At 39.1% G+C, this 17,588-nt stretch overlaps 3 protein-coding genes across 3 annotated transcripts; 2 read left to right on the plus strand and 1 right to left on the minus strand.

The window, feature by feature from the left end:
* Positions 1-727: 727 nt before the first annotated feature.
* syt5b (synaptotagmin Vb) lies at positions 728-4,580 on the plus strand. The gene is made up of 8 exons (XM_054599485.1): positions 728-926; positions 1,929-2,104; positions 2,193-2,291; positions 2,431-2,598; positions 2,957-3,124; positions 3,285-3,402; positions 3,557-3,690; positions 3,794-4,580. The coding sequence occupies exons 1-8, from the start codon at positions 728-730 to the stop codon at positions 4,001-4,003; spliced, it is 1,272 nt and encodes a 423-aa protein (XP_054455460.1). The 3' UTR covers positions 4,004-4,580.
* A 228-nt stretch (positions 4,581-4,808) lies between these two features.
* Positions 4,809-9,315, plus strand: LOC129090994 (dynein axonemal assembly factor 3-like). Its single transcript, XM_054598396.1, has 12 exons — positions 4,809-4,871; positions 5,005-5,092; positions 5,955-6,061; positions 6,162-6,255; positions 6,371-6,528; positions 6,672-6,872; positions 7,016-7,138; positions 7,216-7,338; positions 7,487-7,631; positions 7,971-8,085; positions 8,267-8,341; positions 8,576-9,315. Exons 2-12 carry the CDS (start codon positions 5,011-5,013, stop codon positions 8,715-8,717), a joined length of 1,365 nt encoding a protein of 454 aa, XP_054454371.1. The 5' UTR covers positions 4,809-4,871; positions 5,005-5,010; the 3' UTR covers positions 8,718-9,315.
* On the minus strand, positions 9,124-11,528 carry LOC129090995 (troponin T, slow skeletal muscle-like). The gene is made up of 12 exons (XM_054598397.1): positions 11,506-11,528; positions 11,370-11,383; positions 11,256-11,282; positions 10,836-10,854; positions 10,671-10,743; positions 10,466-10,582; positions 10,247-10,324; positions 10,054-10,167; positions 9,844-9,953; positions 9,591-9,681; positions 9,467-9,507; positions 9,124-9,181 (listed from the first exon to the last, which is right to left on the minus strand). The coding sequence occupies exons 1-12, from the start codon at positions 11,526-11,528 to the stop codon at positions 9,136-9,138; spliced, it is 753 nt and encodes a 250-aa protein (XP_054454372.1). The 3' UTR covers positions 9,124-9,135.
* Between the last annotated feature and the right edge of the window lie 6,060 nt (positions 11,529-17,588).

Consider the following 17,588-nt stretch of genomic DNA (forward strand, 5'->3'; position numbering starts at 1 on the left):
AGCCCTTATAAACGTCTGATAAGAGATATTTATAAATGTAAATAAATGTCATTAGCGTTTTCAGTTCAGACAGCATTTTACGCTATTTAATAACAGCTGCAACTAGAAAAATGTCAAAATTGCATTTGAGAAAGTTCTGTGAATCCCCCCAAAAATGTTTTACTTTCTATGCACATATTCTTTAAATGATATATATATATGAAAAAAAATAAAAAAATGAAATGTTATATTATTATATATAAATGTATTTTATTATTATTTTAAAGAGTATGTGAATGAATATACATGAAACTATAAATTCTGCCTTCCCCAGTGAACGTCCTTTGAAAAATGCCTTTTAGAAAACTCTTCAGGGGAGGAAAACTGAGGGAGGAGACCAACACCTTTAAGCTTTGAGGAGGGATTTTGGATTAATACTGTAGTGCCACAGTTTAATCCAGTTACATGCGTAGACAGTGATGAGAGAAAAATGGGGATGGGACAAACGGGGGAGTGAAAGCAGGAGAGATGACGGAGAGAATGAGAGTAACAGAGGGATTTGGGTCAGCCATGTTGAGCATCTGGCTTAAAGATGTCCTATGCTCTTGCACTGTACAGCAACGCATGGACATAGGGATTACATAGCGCACATACGCAGTCGTGTTATCTCCCACTGCAGTAGCCAATATGACAGACGATATAACAAACCAACAATAACTGCACTGGTTCTACTGTTTTAACAGCTGACATGAGGTTGGCCAGCGTAGGGGTCCGGGCTCGGAGGGCCGCAGAGCCGTCTGAACCCGAGCAGGAGGAAGCAACAGAGCCAGTCCACCATGAGCACTCCCATACTGAACACCATGAGCACTCGCACCCAGAACATCACCCCGGCCACGACTACAACCACATGAAGGAGAAGTTCATGAATGAACTTGGCCATCTGCCAAGTAAGCCACTTCTGGAATTTCAATTTCAGAACTTAATTTACTTGATGAAATAAACTGTATATCTTACTTCATCTTAGGTTATCATTTGATAAAGAAAATCCACCCCTGTACAGAATCAACATTATGATGTATAAATAATATTACATATTTTATTGAACTGTGTTATTTAGCTATTTCAGAGGTTCAAGGTATTGTGTTGAGTGTTTTTGACAAAATATTCAACATATTATAACAAATGATTTTATAGGAGTATCAGCTTGTTTTCTTGGTCATTATACCAACTATTTTTGACGTTCATACCCATGAAAATCTAAGTGGAAGAAGAGCGCAAGAATTGTTTTTCCCTTAAATTAATAACTACTTCTGGAGTGCCATGAGTAAGGCGGTGGTTGTACTGGGCCACTCCCAGCTTAGAGTATGTTATTACCTGATTATGGAGAAGGGTGTTGCTGACAACACACATGGACACTCACCAAATAGATAAACATGTGCTTGAGAAAATGTATGGTCAAAAAATGATCCAAAGAACCCTCCAAAATACAGCTTTTATTTCAATATATCATGTCTTATTTTAATGATTCAGTTCTGTTTCCAAGCTTTAAAAGGAGTTTATGTTCAACAATATTGTTGGAACTGATTTAGATTATAGCAGTAAACCGATTTATGAAAGTGGATTTCTTTTTAATGTAATCTCAAGATGTGAAAGCTATAAATCCTCTGGAAAATCCTGATACGTAAGACTTTTACAAAGCCTTCGATAGGGAGGATAGTGTTTAAAAGTCTACTTAAAAATCTGTTTCAGATTCATGTTTTTTGTTTCTTTTATTGATTTTCTTTTATGTTGTTTTGTTGGGGTCTGGATTTTTCCACATCATGTTACTATTGCAAACATATCAGATATCAGGAGATCAGTCATCCACTCATTTCTAACATAACAAGCATACTCCCATTCTGCATACAGTGCATACTGATGAGTGAATTCACCTTCTTTTTATTTTGCAGTTCCTGTGTGGGCAGTAGCAGCCATTGTTGTGGTGGTCCTGGTTTTGGTGGCATGCTGCCTCTTCTGTGTTGTCAAGAAATGCTGCGGGAAAAAGAAAAAGCCAAAGAAAGTGAGGGAGAGGAAGACAGGTCGCCGCAAAAAGGATAAGGAAGGTGAAGGGGAGGCTGGAGATAAGGTATGTTATATCCAGTAACATATCATTGTATAGTCTTACCTGATCTAGATCTTCATGATGAATATCCAATTATGTTTTAATCCGGCAGGAGGGAGAAGTGAATAAGGAAGGAACCGAAGAGGAGAAAGAACAGGAAAAGTTGGGAAGGCTGGAGTTCTCATTGGACTACAACTTCACTGATGCCCAGGTAGGTCCTGTGTGAAAACAAATTCATTATCAGTTGCATCATAGACATATATATTAATGATTTGACTATAGGCACTCTACAAATAACTATCAGGAAGGAATCCACTGATCATTCTGACACCTGTTCTCTCCCTTTTAAGCTTATAGTGGGTATTCTTCAGGCTCAGGATCTTGCTGCTATGGACATGGGGGGAACTTCAGACCCCTATGTCAAAGTCTTTTTGTTGCCAGACAAAAAGAAGAAGTACGAGACCAAAGTTCAACGCAAGAATTTATGTCCTGTTTTCAACGAGACTTTCATCTTTAAGGTACCATGTGCCTGACATCGTGCTTTCGTCGACTTTATGTTGTCTCTGCGCTGTCTGCTCTTTCTCTTGTCTTTATGTCTCTGTCGCAGCTTTTGTTGTTTTGTCACTTTTTACCCTTCGCAAGACAGAAATTTGGCCTATGTCTCCACTTCCCCTGGTCTTTAGTATTTCATTCCCTGAATGCCGTCTGTCAAGGTATCCATCCCCCTAAAATTTCAAAGCAGAATGTTATTATCCTGTCGCTATATGTTCCTTGTTGTTGTCTGCATTTGTAAAGTTGATTATACGTAAACAAAATTGTCTACAGTCTACTTTCAGCTATTGTACATTCTAATTCTTTAATAACCTCTCTTTCTAGATCCCATATGCAGAGTTGGGCGGAAAGACTTTGATACTGCAAGTTTTTGACTTTGACCGTTTCTCCAAGCATGATATGATCGGTGAGATAAAGATTCCCATGAACAGCGTTGATTTGGGCCAGCCAATGCAACAATGGAGAGATGTGGAGAGTGGTGAAAAGGAAGAGGTATGATATATTGTATTATTGTTATGTTTTGCGATTTATATTTACTAAATAATATACTCTATGCCTTGCTTCTCAAGATTATTAATCAGCAGTTTAATAAAATATGTCTTCATTTTAATTTGATGGGACGTGATGGTAATCCATAATATTGTCCTTTCAGCTAGAAAAACTTGGCGATATCTGCATTTCTTTACGATATGTACCCACTGCTGGAAAACTGACAGTGAACATCATGGAGGCAAAGAATCTGAAGAAAATGGATGTTGGTGGTTTATCAGGTAATTAGGCATCCTGCCATTATTATCATTCAAAATCATTCAGATATTTGCTTAATTCTTTGTAAAACTGGGCTAATAAAAACTTCAGTCTTAGGAGGAAGTAAAATTTCCCAACAAAACACAACTAAATAACCTTGTTTTCCTCCTCTATAAGATCCATATGTGAAGATTGTTCTGCAGCAAAATGGGAAACGAATTAAAAAGAAAAAGACAACCGTCAAGAAAAACACGCTCAATCCTTACTTTAATGAGAGTTTCAGCTTTGAGGTCCCCTTTGAACAGATACAGGTAGGCTGTGTCTTCATATAAATTATCAATTTGAATTTTAGCAGACCCTTAGAGTTGATATAGGGATTGATTTGATAACAAGTCTTTCTTTTTTGTCTTTCAGAAAGTGCAGGTCGTCATCACAGTGTTAGACTATGATAAACTTGGGAGCAATGATCCAATTGGAAAGACCTTCATGGGTTATGGAGCCACAGGAGTTGGCCTGCGTCACTGGTCAGATATGTTAGCCAATCCCAGACGTCCAGTAGCCCAGTGGCACACTCTCCTACCAGAAGAAGAAGTCGATGCGGCACTCAAAGCAAAACCTCGTTAGAGTCGGACCTTGTTTGGGTATCAAGTACTGCCAATGTGTTACTCATTCTAATGATCCTGATGTGTTCTCAAGTTACATGTCTTGTTTTCCATTTTGTTTCTTTTAAGGTACTTTAACGTGTGTGTGTGTGTGTGTGTGTGTGTGTGTGTGTGTGTGTGTGTGTGTGTGTGTGTGTGTGTGTGTGTGTGTGTGTGTGTGTGTGTGTGTGTGTGTGTGTGTGTGTGTGTGTGTGTGTGTGTGTGTGTGTGTGTGTAGACAAAATGTGGTTGTTACTCGGCTTCCCATATTTACCTTGTACTGTAAACCAACATGACTTTGTATTTGTATACTTGTAAAACACTTATCTGTGAATCTGCATCTTTAGTGTATGCTCATGCATGGGCCTATTAAAATGTGGATGCATAAACAAAGGACTTAATGGTTACGCTGTGTTCTAAAAAGTTATCTGGTGACATGCCACAGCTTCTGGATCTCATGGCACGTACACTGTACACAAGGCATTTTTTGCCATTTTGTAGTGATGTGGTGCAACAGAGTCCTAAAGAAATGCTTGTTGTAATGCTTTTAAAATAAATAAACCCACAATGGACTATTTCACATCAATGCTTGTCTTACTCTCTTACTTTTATAGATTATTATTATGTATAGATTATACATGTATAGATGTATTATGTACAGATTATGCATAATAATCTAAAAAGACAGGAGTGCTGCTCCTATCAAACCCAGCCACGTCACCGCCGGTAGATGGCGTCTGTCCTCCCCATTTAGAAACTGTTGCTTAGCAACAGAACTCAAACGTTCTGTTCGGACGGTTCGCTGGGTGAGCTGCACGTAAACTCACCTGTCAGACTTGTTACCTTGTCAGGTGAGTTTTTTTACGTCACTTCTTTTCAGTTTACAGTATCTGCTCGCAGCTTGTGCTCATGTGTTTCCATGTTGAGGTAAGACGCGTGTCTGGGCCCCTGGATAACAGCGGCATGTCTCTGTTTCGGTCACAGAACGGGATGAGCGCTGGACAGGTGTCTGAGGGCGCGGGCTGCGTCACCTGGTGGGGCTTCAGTCCTGCGCGCGACCTGCTGAGTGCAGGTGAGAGCCCTCACGTGCACGCGGATGCGGAGTCCGCCTACACACGTGCATCAGATCATAATTATCTTCACCTCAACTAAAGTTAAAGTACTGCTTATATGTTAATGCATGGATAATAATTATCCAATATAATAATTAAACACCACTGGGACATTTTACATAATGGACATTTTTTGTCACTTGTGTTACTTTTGTACTTTAACATTAGCATAATTTAGATACTGGGCTTTTACTTGTATTGCAGTACTTTATTGTAGTATTTAAACATGGTTTATGTTATTCTGGTAGATAATGGATTACAACAAATGAGGCGGAAAACAACATAAGTTTTAATTAAATCAGGGGTGTACACTAAACCAGGCACAACAGTCAAGAACACTGAAACTATCTGTAAACTGTTATTTTTACAGTTAGATATAAATCTGCAGTGGGGCCATATATTTGTTAAGCATTTCAGTTTATCTAAATGATTGCCTCAAACTCAACTAAAAAGTCCTCAGTCATATCGGATTATTATAAGTGTCATTGCATTTATTAATTAAGGGTTTGTCCTTCCCATTCAATAGCACAGTTGATATCATGTAGGGCTGGATATCCTTTGACATGTTTTTGATACAATCACAGCCAAACCCCTCAATTAATACATTAGTCCTCAACTGAAACAGCCATTAAAGATCTCTGCCTAAATATTACAGTCAAAAATTGGCAAAATTATGAATCATTTATATATAAGAATAAAAATAAAGTAAAACAAGATTACAAATCTGACCATACATTCAAAGCCAATTTTTGAGATATGTTACCCAGTCCTAGTATGGTGTGATGGAACTGCTGTCTGCTCTCTCTCTCTCCCTGTAAACAGGCCCTGTGAGACTAGAAGGGGACTTCAATGTTTTACTGGTTGGCAGTGGAGATCCGCGACATATTTTGAAGACCATTTCTGGTTTGCAGAACCAAGACAACCTTCATGTGAGCCTCTCAGTCTCTTAAACTGTCATGTGACCCCACTGATAACAGATTGATATACTCTACTGTGAGCTGCACACTTTTTCTCTCTGCTCTGCTGCAGGTGTGGGTGATAGAAAGTTCCATGGAGGTGGTGGCTAGACAGCTGCTGCTCCTCTACCTGGCACTGATGCCAAAAGAAAGCATGGGAATTAATGGTGGGTGGGATTTTGTTGAAGTATTGACTTTAAAGATGTTAAGTAAAAAAAATATGAATACATTTTAATGTGTCCTTAATATAAAGTTTTGTTTTGCCACGACTTTGATTTTCAGAGAAGACGGAGGTTTTCTTGGAAGTGTTTGGGAACGGTGAGATCCGCAGTCAGACAGAAGAGACACTGAGACGTGCAGCATCAGAGCTCACTCTGTCTGTTACTGAAACACTGGAGACTGCAGCTGCACACCCTTGTCTGAACACAACTCTTCTCAAGGTACAATCATTTGTAAAACAAAGCCTATCCTCGGTTCTTCTACAACCCTACGATTGATCCATTTATCTGAATACAGACATTTGTGCCTGCTCAGTCAAAAGTCAGTGAAACTAAACTTTCTTATTCTTTGAATAATTCTTCAGTTCAAGGAGCGAGATGAGCTGGCCCGGATATTCAAGTTGTGGATCCAGCCTCGGCCTTCATCATCCTCATCTGAGTGTGCTGCCCCTATTTTAATGTCCAAAGTTTGGGATTATCGGGTCCGGCAGCACCTTGGGACACGCTACGACTCCAAGAAGAACTGCTTCGACTGGGACCTCACGATGAAACTGCAGGAGAAAGGGGTATTTCAATATTTTGTGTGCGTTTCTTTGTTTGTTATTTAAAATGCGCTTCCTAAATTTGCCCTCAAAAATCACTTTGATAAGGTTAAACTTTGAGGCTTAAATGTTGCACTGAAGGATGGACGTTCTTTCTGTTTCTGCAGTGTGGTGTCATCAACAAACAACAATATGCACAATGGAGGGAACGGGGTTTGGCGTTCGAAATGAGGGAAGGTGTCTACCAAATAACCAATCCAAGTTTGCTCTCTTCAAGAGTGTTCCGCCGGGTAAGTGTTTGTCTGTTTTTCTGCACAATGTTTCTCCACAATGCAGCAATAAAATGACTTGGTGTTTATCTGGACAGAACGGGGAAAAAGTGTCTTACAGGGGCTACTGGGGTGACATTGTTTCCAGTCCTTATCTTTCCTTTGGCATTGAAACTGAAGATAAGAGCCTGCTGAGGACACAGAACGGGCAACACATCAAGGTAAAATATATACTGTAGCAATGGCACGTAGTACATGTTAGATTTTAGTAATGTCTCTGCATCCTTTTATTTTACAGTTGCAGTGAGTTGTGAATACGCTGAGGAACAAATTAATGGTTTCTGTCCCTTCCTTTACTCACATCCACAGACAGCCCAGGATATCTCTTTTGCAAATGTAAAGGAATTGTTCCAGTCCCTGTCCAGTAGACGGGGCTGCCCAACCACCTCCCAGTCAGACGCAAAAGCAGAGGAGCCGTCCCCCGAGGCTGACCAGAAATCTGTCACCATTAACGGTAAATGGCTGTCAACACCAGCAGGCCACATCATCATTAGATGATTGTCAGTGCAGTGCAGGTAACAGTACCTTGTGCAATTACAAAAGCCATATAACTAACAAGGAAAATGTTAGGACTTAAAGGGAAAGATTACATTTTATTTTGCATTAATGTTTCAGTGTGTTAAAATGCAGATGTATAAAAACATTAAAAAAGTGTAAAGAGGAACCGTGTATTTAAGTTTTTAAATTTATGGTAGATCACTTCCCATCCCTCTGAATCCTGTTTTGATGTTTATTACATAGAAACAGTAACTGTGTATGAAGCTTGCACTGAATTTTCTCAAATTCTCTTCAGAGTTGATGCATCTGAATAGGATCTCTGTGACATTCCTGCCATCGGACTCACTTTACAAACTGCCAGAAAAACACAAATATTCCCACTTCTTTAACACCATCTACTTCTCTGCCAGGTGAGAGCTGTTTTTCCCTAATCCTCTAATAGATAATTTTCTGAATAAATAATCAATAATCTCTTAAACACAAATATAGTAACTTAATCTAAAATACATTATCCTGACCGCAAACTGCTGACGTGACCGCTCACCATGTTTCATTTCTGTTTTTGTTTCCGTCTCTGTCAATGCTCTTAAGCTGCGTGCACCAGTTGGGCCCGACAATGAGACAGATTGCAACACCAGACGCTGTGCTTGTCGTGGAGTTGGCCAAGTGAGGGTTTTTTTATGGTTACACAGTTTGTTTCCATGGTGACACAACATTCACCAAGAGTACAGTGACTATGCTCTGTTATTCACAAGTGCATTTGCTTTTCTGTATCTGATTTCTTTGTGTTTGCTGCACATCCCATCTGTACGTTCACTGATAATAAAAAAAAAAAAAGTGAATCATAGCTGTAATGCTGCTGTTGAATTTAAGTTGCATTTTTGTGTTATTGTGTTACAGGTACATTTTGGATCTGACCAAAGAGCAAGTAGCCGGCTTTGCAGAGACAGTGGTGAGCATCGCTCTGGAGGCTGAATTCGAGCCGTGGTGTGATGGGAAGAGTGATGACGCCCATGCTGTTTTCATACCGCAGAGGAAGTAAAGGTGGCTAATTTATTCTGCTCCCATTGTCAGCAGATTTCCCTTCACAATATGCAACAGTCAAGGTGATATTGCCTCACATCACATTTCCAGATCTTATGCAGACAGAATTTATTTTGCCTTCATAAGGACGTTAACCAACCAATAAGTAGCAACTGTGAGTGGCCTACTATAGTAGTTCATTGTTTGTTGTAGCTGATAACATTTCCATGTTTGGATTTTTTAAGAGTAATAAAACAATTTCATTTACAATTCAAAAGACACGGCAAGAAAATATCCATTTTATGTATCGGTGTATTTTGATAAATACATATGCAATTGCAAGTGGATGTATTTTAATAAAAGCCACACAAAAATCTCTAATCTTGTCCAGAAACTATCGAACTGTCTTCTTGTTTCATTGAGCCTCCTTTGTGAGTTCACTTCCAGCGTCCTCCGACCTTCCCCTTACCATGGACCTTTTTGCTGCATTGAGACAAGAAAAAATATAAAGTAGATTATGAAAAGTGGTAGAGAGCACAGAAATGACCAGCAAGTGTGACTGATTGTAGATGGATATCACTTTATTTTTCATATCTTAGATGTGTGTATCCTGTGAATAAAGTGGCAAATGTTAAGAGCTGTGAGTTTGTCATTTCCTGTGTTAATGTGGCTGTTGCCATCCATCTGTGGTATGTTTGCATAGTCGACGCAAAGTAGCATTACACATTGCTACTTTCATGGTAGATTGGGATGAGCAGAGTGACTCACAATTTCTGAGCATGTTGGATTCTGTTCAGGAGGACATTGATCTGACGAAAAAAAATAATAATTACGACACAAATTATATATATTTAAAATACCAGTTTTGTGTATTCTTGGCTCGATGGCTCACCTCATACTTCTGCCTCTTCGTCTTTTCAGTCAGGTCAAATTTCTCTGACTCCAGCTGGTGGATAACTTCCCACATCTCCTTGGCTCTCTCTCTAAAACACACCAGCATCAACAAGTTGAGATGACAATTAAAGGTCACTTTTTACTTTTTTGCAGCAGCAGCAGCTTCATAAAGTATTCCTGGACCTGGTTTCAAATGTAATGGATGCGGATGAATTCAAAAAGCATCAGTCTTTAATGGACCTTAAACTGACCTCAGGCCATCCTCTCTCAGGGTCTCAATAGCCAGTGGCTTGCGTCTCTCTGCCAGAGTCTTCTTCTTGATTTCCCTCGCAGTTTGCTTTTTGCCTCGCCTCTGCTCTGCCTGCAGGAAACAAACACAACTCACTTTGTTGGAGGATCAGACAGACATGAACTCGGACACTATACAGTGACACACCTGCCTGTAAATGTATTATTCTGACCTTGGCCAGGAACCCTCCAAAGTGAGCTCCCATGTTTGAGAGCACTTTCTTCTTCTTGGCCTCATCCTCTGCCCTCTTTTTTGCCTCTTCGTCCTCTTTCCTCTGTCTCTCCTCCTGAGGAAGTCAGGTCAAAATATTGTGATCTCAGCAGATTTTTGACAACATATGTAATACAATGTTAAACGTCAATTACTGCAATCCGTGTCTGTCGGTCCCGCTCTTTTTCAGCCCTCACACGCTGCTGCTCAGCCCTTTCTGCCCGGCGGCTCTCCTATTACAGAAAAAAACATGTCAGCCTGACTTTTACTCATGGCTCGAGTTTCATCCATCACTAATATTCTGAATAGTCAGTGTGTCCTGACAAATCTCTCTCTCATACAAATACATGGGGAACTAATGGACAAACAGTTACAATCCTGAATTTGAGTCCAATCAGCTCCTCCTCCTCTTTCTTCCTCTGCTCAAAGTGGACATCAATCAGAGTCTGCAGCTCCAGGAGATCTTTCTCCATCCTTTTCCTATGGATATCCTGTCGGGAACCAGAGGATACACAGATCAGGATTATTGAATGCCTGTTTTTGGTGCTATAATTGTGTAAATGCTCCATTATCAACAACCTTGAAGGAACATACATCAAAGTCAACCCTCTCCCCCTCAGGGATTTTAGGGGCAGCGAGCTGTGTGACCGGCCTGTAGAGTAACATGACAGCAAGTATTTTTACTGCACTTTTTAGTAAAAATCTTACAATATGTTTTGTTTAGTATGTGCATGCCAATCTTACTTGTATTTGGGGCGTTCTTCTTCAACATGACAGCCAGAACAGCAACAAAAAATGGGGAATCAGTTTTTTTGTTTTCATAAACAGATGTTTGATTTGAAAACACAGCAGAGGAAATTACTCCAAGCCTAACTGCAATAGGCAAAACAATAATTTTTAAACATAGAGAAAAACATTTATGGCCACTGTTCAAATCCATGATATATGTTTGTGAACTGCCCTTTAAAAGATCAGCAGTTTTTATCCTGTTTCCTGTTTTTTTTAAATTTGAATTGAAGATTACATGTAAATGCATATTTGCGTTTTGAAGGTTTTCCCTTGGGGACACTTTCACTAACAGGTTGCTGTTATAGCTTGTATCTGAATGTGTTATTTCTAAGGCATGGTTGATTAAAAAAACCCAGCACAGCATCACAGTCTCACCTCCCTCCCCCTGCTCCTCATCTTCATCTGGAGAGAGAAAGAGTGACATGGAGATTAAATTGATTTGCAACGATGAAACTGCGGTTTTATAAATGAATGAGTGAATGTCCTTACCCTCTTGATGGCCTCTAAATAAATAAGAATTGAACAAATAGATCAGAAATGCCGTAAAATAGAAGCTCATGTATTATAAATGTAGAAAAGTTTATAAATGAGAAATAAGTTAACTTGTAGGACTGGATTGACTTACCCATGATCTTCAAACTCAGACATGGTGATACTAGAGAGAAAAGCATGAATATAAAAATCTGTACTGTTTTAGATATGTAACAGCATTAGCCCAATATATGAAAGGTGTCAAATTAGTTAGTTTAAGATTTTTTAAAAGTAGATCTGAGAATGTGTGGGCTCAATATATTAAACTAATTGGCCAATAACATGTTTTTTTTCCCGATATAACATCTAGTAGCAATCAGACCAAGTACAGTTGTGATGCATTGATTTGTGTTAGCACTCTACCTTAAAGCTGGAGTATGTAGCATTTGAAAGAATAGAAAGAAAGAAAAGAAAGGAAAAAAAAAGCTTATTACACAAGCAAAAGAATGCAGCCTTACTCCATTCAATAGTGAACAGATTTCATGATATATGAGACGATGCATTACATGATTAAAGCAGGCCAGTGCTTTTGTTCAAAGAATAAGATAAAGCAGAAGGCCATTTGTAGATAATGATCTAGGAATAGAAGAGGTCAGAGGGACTATTAGGTTGAAGCAGTGTCCTGTTACTCCGGATAAGAGAGAGGTATTAGCTAGCCAATCTACAAGAGAGAATGTGGGATGGCGAGATTAAGCTGGTCGGCTGGCTGCTATTAACACCAGCCAAGTCCTCTATTATCATTTGATCTGTTTACAGTCTCACTGAACATAAAGGTTATTTAAATGTGCGTGGAGTCCCATAACATTTTATAATTCCTAACCATTACTTAAGACTCTTTTACACGTATTTCAGAGGGACTTGTTACAGGAGATACAGAATTATAAATGTTCAGAGTACAGGGTCAAAACCATTGGTTGCTTTGTAGACACACCAGCAACAGACTAATTTGCAAAAAACTATTTTCAATGAACAACTGGAAGCCCTCCCAGACTGCCTGTCTTTGTGTGTATTAACATGTTAGATCAAGCACTGAGGCCGCCCAAGTCTCTCAGATCCTGTCATAGTTAGTTTTTAGCCAAGATCTCAGGGCATGAGTATGTGAATCTGAATAAACACGGGCACATGGACGAAAGGCAGATGAGGGATTGGGAGAGGAATTCATCACATTGCTTCACTGTTGAGTGTTTCTGGACAAACTGACCAACACAGACAGACAGAGAGGCCAAGGGCAACAAAAATAACTTCTTACGTTGGAGCATTGGGAATTTCAGATAAACTTTATCTTCCCCATCTGAATTTGATTGTTATTTAGAGGAAATCGTTAAATTTCAAAAGATGCGATATATTGCTTGGATTTATACATTTCACTGAATATCAACATGATGTAGCTTCAGATAAGCAGATTCTGAATACATTGTCTCTGACGTTTTTACAATAAAACAAATCTGAGCGTGTTAAGACTGAGAAATTAGCCATTCATCAATTATTGTCCATTTCAACCGTTTTATTATTCGCGATTACAGTATTTAAAAGGTTAAAAGTGCAATAAATGTTTGGTGTTTTTTTGCACACTTGCAGGCAGCAGAAACAAGCAGTGAACACAGTGACATATTAGCACCTTTTTAGTTGATACGCCGAACTTGATGTTATTTACACGTCAAGCAGACACAGGGTAACATCATTAATTTGGATCATTCATCATCTGCTAAAGGCACCGTTATGCTCACAAGCTGATCAGTTTCAACCTTTGTGTCTGTCTGTCTGTCTGTCTGTCTGTCTGTCAGTTGGTAATGGGCAGCCTGGGTAATCCTACAGTGAGTTTTAAGTCGCTAAAAGTAGCTTCCTGTTGTGAGAGCAGTGAGTGTGAATCAAAATGTTAAAGGTGCGAGCCACTAAGCTGAAAGACGCTGAAAAAAGCTCTGTAGTGTTAAGAGGAACTGCAGCTTTGGTGACAACTCTCTGTGGGTTCATTACTCTTCACATTACTTATAGTCATTTGATCCATCGTTATTATAAAAAACATTGATTATAGCAGCATTTTAAGTCATTTGAGAAAAGCATTTCACTGCCCTGAAAATCACACACCTGGGTTTAGAAAGAGTGAAAGAGAGGAAAAGTCAAAGCACAAAGGCCTACCTGAGCAGCAAAAGAGAAGGATGTTTGACTGATGATGAAAACGAGGGGGGTAACAACTGAAGGGGAGACAGAGCTTTATATAACGGGTCCTCTGGGGTGACGGAGAGGTGACTTGGGAGGTGATAAAATGTGTGTGAGTGTGTGAGGCAAGAGTTAGAAAAGAAGGACAGGGGACTGAATGTGGATTATTGGCGGCTTTTGTGAGCATATGCTGAAGTCTGACGGGCAGGATAATGAGCAAAGGGTTTGCTGCTGACCTCACGGCTGAAACGAGACACAGAAAGACAGGTGGCAGAAAAATAAACAGAGACAGAAAAGGAGGCAAAAACAAGCCAATTTCTATCGGGACACAAAGTGATCTGGTGTACGAACCAGGATGAGAAGGCTCTGAGGGCTATGCAATAGATATACTTTTCCTCTCCGTGGTAATAGATCTTTATCTTTGAATAAACCTTGTGCTGCTACTTATAAGTGTGACGCTATCTTTCTGTCAGTCCGTCCGTCCATCTTTCTATCTACATGCACAAAACAATTTCTATCAGCAGGCTCTAACTGCTTAACTCCACTTGCCTCTTAGAAATGTTTTAGTGAAATGCAAATATGCCCCTGAAATAGCCAAAAGCAAACAGCATTTCCATACAGACAAATATGAAAGCACTTCATATTTGTGAGAGAAAGAAAAGTGAGAGAAAGAAAGAGTAACATCCTGCAGAAGTGCACTTTATCTCTCACAAAGAAACACCTTTGCATCAGGTAAGAAGAATCATTTTGATATTTAGACTTTATTTATAAGAAAAGAAAGTGTTTGATTTCGTTGGGACAATAAAAACATATCTGGCAGTGTAGAGCAGTCAATTACTTCAATATTTTTAAAATCCTGCTTTATTGATAGCATGGATAGATATTAAAAAAATGTTGAAGAATACACTAGGGCTCCAATTATTTTCGTTATTGATAGATCAGACCATTTTCTCAACTTATCAATTATTAATTTGGCCTATTAAATGTCAGGAAAAATGTAATTAAAGGCATTTAGTAGCATACTCAAGGATTTTTGTTGAGTGCAATTTGTTAGGAATTCATTTAACTAAATCACATCTCTTAAACATGGTTCACTAAAATAAATTCAACTTATAGCCTCAAAGAAATCTTGGACCTGCACAGAGAGGATTATCAACTGGTGGTTAAATAAACTAAAGGGACAACATTTCAACCAGCTGACACACATTTGGGACATGAACTTTCATTTAATTTGTCTGACAACTTGTATAACTTTTATATCCTAGAGAAAATATGCTCTATCTGGTGATTTTACTGCTAGCTTCAAGTAAGTATCTTTGTGTAAAATGCTAAAATTAAAATACACGATGTTATAACCATAACGCCTGCTTTACTTGATGTTTTGCTGGGGGTTCGTCTGCAGGTTGCGTCACTCTGTGTTCACACATTGATCGACAGTATTACCTGATAAACGTGGCTAAGAGTTGGGTCGATGCCCAGAGTTACTGCAGAAAGCACTACATGGATCTCGCTACCATTGGCAGCCATGATGACCTGGAGAGGTTGCGGAACATATCAGCAGCCAGTGGCGTGAGTGGAGAATCCTGGCTTGGTCTGAAGGAGGGCGGGGAGGCCTCCTGGCTGTGGTCTGTGGGAGAAACTCAGACCAGTCACGGATTGGCTGTATACACAAACTGGCCCAGTTTACCTGATCCATCTCACCACTGTGGAGGCATGAGGAGTGATGGGAAATGGTTCAGTGCACTCTGTGAAACAACATTTCCTTTTGTCTGTCAGGAAGGTAAGATGGCTTTAATTTGAAGAGCACTGCCTTAGAGAGTGATGTCACTCGTGCTCAGCTGCATGGCCGTATTGTTATTCACTTTCATTGACAAGACATGGATCATTAGTTTAGCGTAAAGACTGGTAACGGGGAGAAAGCTAGTCTGGCTCTGTCTAAAGGTAACAAAGTCCACCTACCAGCACCTTTAAAGATCTAACATTATATCCAGTTTGTTCTATTCATACAAAAACTGTGTAAAAATACACCACACAGTCACTACTGCTGGCCAATAAATAGTCAGCCAGTTTCCAGTCAATATGCTAAGTGATTATTTAAAAAAAAAACCATACTATTTAATGTTATGTTCCATGTGCCAATAGATCCACATAAATGCTACACAATGTTCCTTTAATGGAAGAAATGTTTTTTTTATTGTTCCTTTTTGCTGCCTCATTTTGCCAAAGAGAGAGAATTATGACATGCAATACAAGTTGCAGCCATAATCGACTGTTATGTGGCATGTACTGTAACAATTCGGCTATCAGGGCAAACAAACAGAAGTGGAGAAGTTAATCACGCATACATTTTCTAAAACAACCAGTTATTCTTCATTCGTGTAGTCTTTTTTACTGTAAAGCCACAAAAAACCTTTGAGTTGCTTGACCAAATTGGTTTTTGAGTGTGGAATGGGCTTAATGCTGCCACTTGTCCCAGGATTAAAATTAATCCTTTGATTTGATTTTTTTATCTGACTCTTGCCGCTATCCCTGCTTTTTGAGTGCAATACCAATTGAGTGGAGTATCTCTTTATCGCAACTTTAAGTGCATGCAGCAGCTTGAAAACTAAAAGCAATATAGTGTGTTTTTTTCCCATTCCCTTCAAACCTTTTAACCTCTGAAGTACATTTTGCAATATTCACAGATGAGGGGTCCAGTGGGTTTTTTGTCGTTCTTGAAGAGAAGTCATGGAGGCAAGCTCAACAGTACTGTCGACTGCATTATGCTGACTTGGCCAGTGTGAGGAGCCAAACTGAAAATCAGGCATTACAGCAAATGCTTGATAAAAATGACCAATTGTCGTACTTCTGGATCGGTTTGTTCAGAGATAAGTGGAAATGGTCGGACCAGAGCAGCAGTTCCTTCAGATACTGGGACAGCTCTCAGCCAAACAATGATGGAAATTGTGCACTGCATAATTCCTATTCTAAGAACTTGTTAGACAGAAGTTGTTCTTACCGCTACCCCTTCTACTGCTATATTGGTGAGCATTTAATATCTGTTGTATTCTGATTCAGTCAAGTACAGTATCTTTTGTCTCTAAATGGCATCCTCAACATGATTGATTTGACAAAACAAACCGAAAATATGTATTTTTTGTTTGTTTTTTTAGCCAAAGGAGCAGGAAATAAGAGGATTGTGAAGGTGGAAATTAAGTCAAATTCATTGTTAGACTTTAGTGACTCTGCTGTGAGTGAAGCCATTTTGAACCAAGTAAGTTTTTGTCTACTCTAAAATGTGGGTCAACAACTGCACACAGGTGATTGTCATAGTAACATAATAACTAATAATCTGAATAAAGGTCTGTTCTTTCTTTTTGCCTCCATATAGATCCAACAAAAGTCTGATGTGGTCAAGCTTCAGTGGAGACTTCAGCCAGATGGGAAGATTTTCCATAAAAAAGAAAAGCAGACAATCAAAGAAGTTTGTTAGAAACAAAGTTGCCACTATGAAATGATCTGCAGTGCTAGACTTGACAATTACTCCCAAAAATCTGCAAGGGCACAGCAACTGTGAATTTTAGTTAAGTAAGTTAAAGAGAGTCTGACCTTTTAAATGTCATATATTTTTATTTATATTTAGAATTTGCTTTATATGTATACTTTAAATGTGATTGGTTTGGCTTGTTTTGTTTTCCTGTCAATTGTTGAATATTCTTATCAAATCTAATGTAATGATGACGCTCATTTTAAAAATTTTCATGCTTTCTTCAATGTTCACAAACATTTTCAAAAAATTGAAAATAAATAGGTTTTAAAGAGTCAACGCGTTGCCTCGTTCTAAACGGACCCTCCTGGCTCCTCTTAAAGCTGCAGAGATCAGGTGGCGGCATACAGCGGTGAGGTTGCAGATTGCAACCAAGTGAAACGTATGATGTTGACATGAGGTTGTGCCGACACAGCTGTTTTGGATCCACTCCCTAGGAGCTTTGCAGCCACTGGGTCTTAATGAGCAATTGAACATGAGTGTCTCCCTATCTA

Source organism: Anoplopoma fimbria, chromosome 5 (assembly GCF_027596085.1).
Source record: "Anoplopoma fimbria isolate UVic2021 breed Golden Eagle Sablefish chromosome 5, Afim_UVic_2022, whole genome shotgun sequence".
Taxonomy (NCBI): domain Eukaryota; kingdom Metazoa; phylum Chordata; class Actinopteri; order Perciformes; family Anoplopomatidae; genus Anoplopoma; species Anoplopoma fimbria.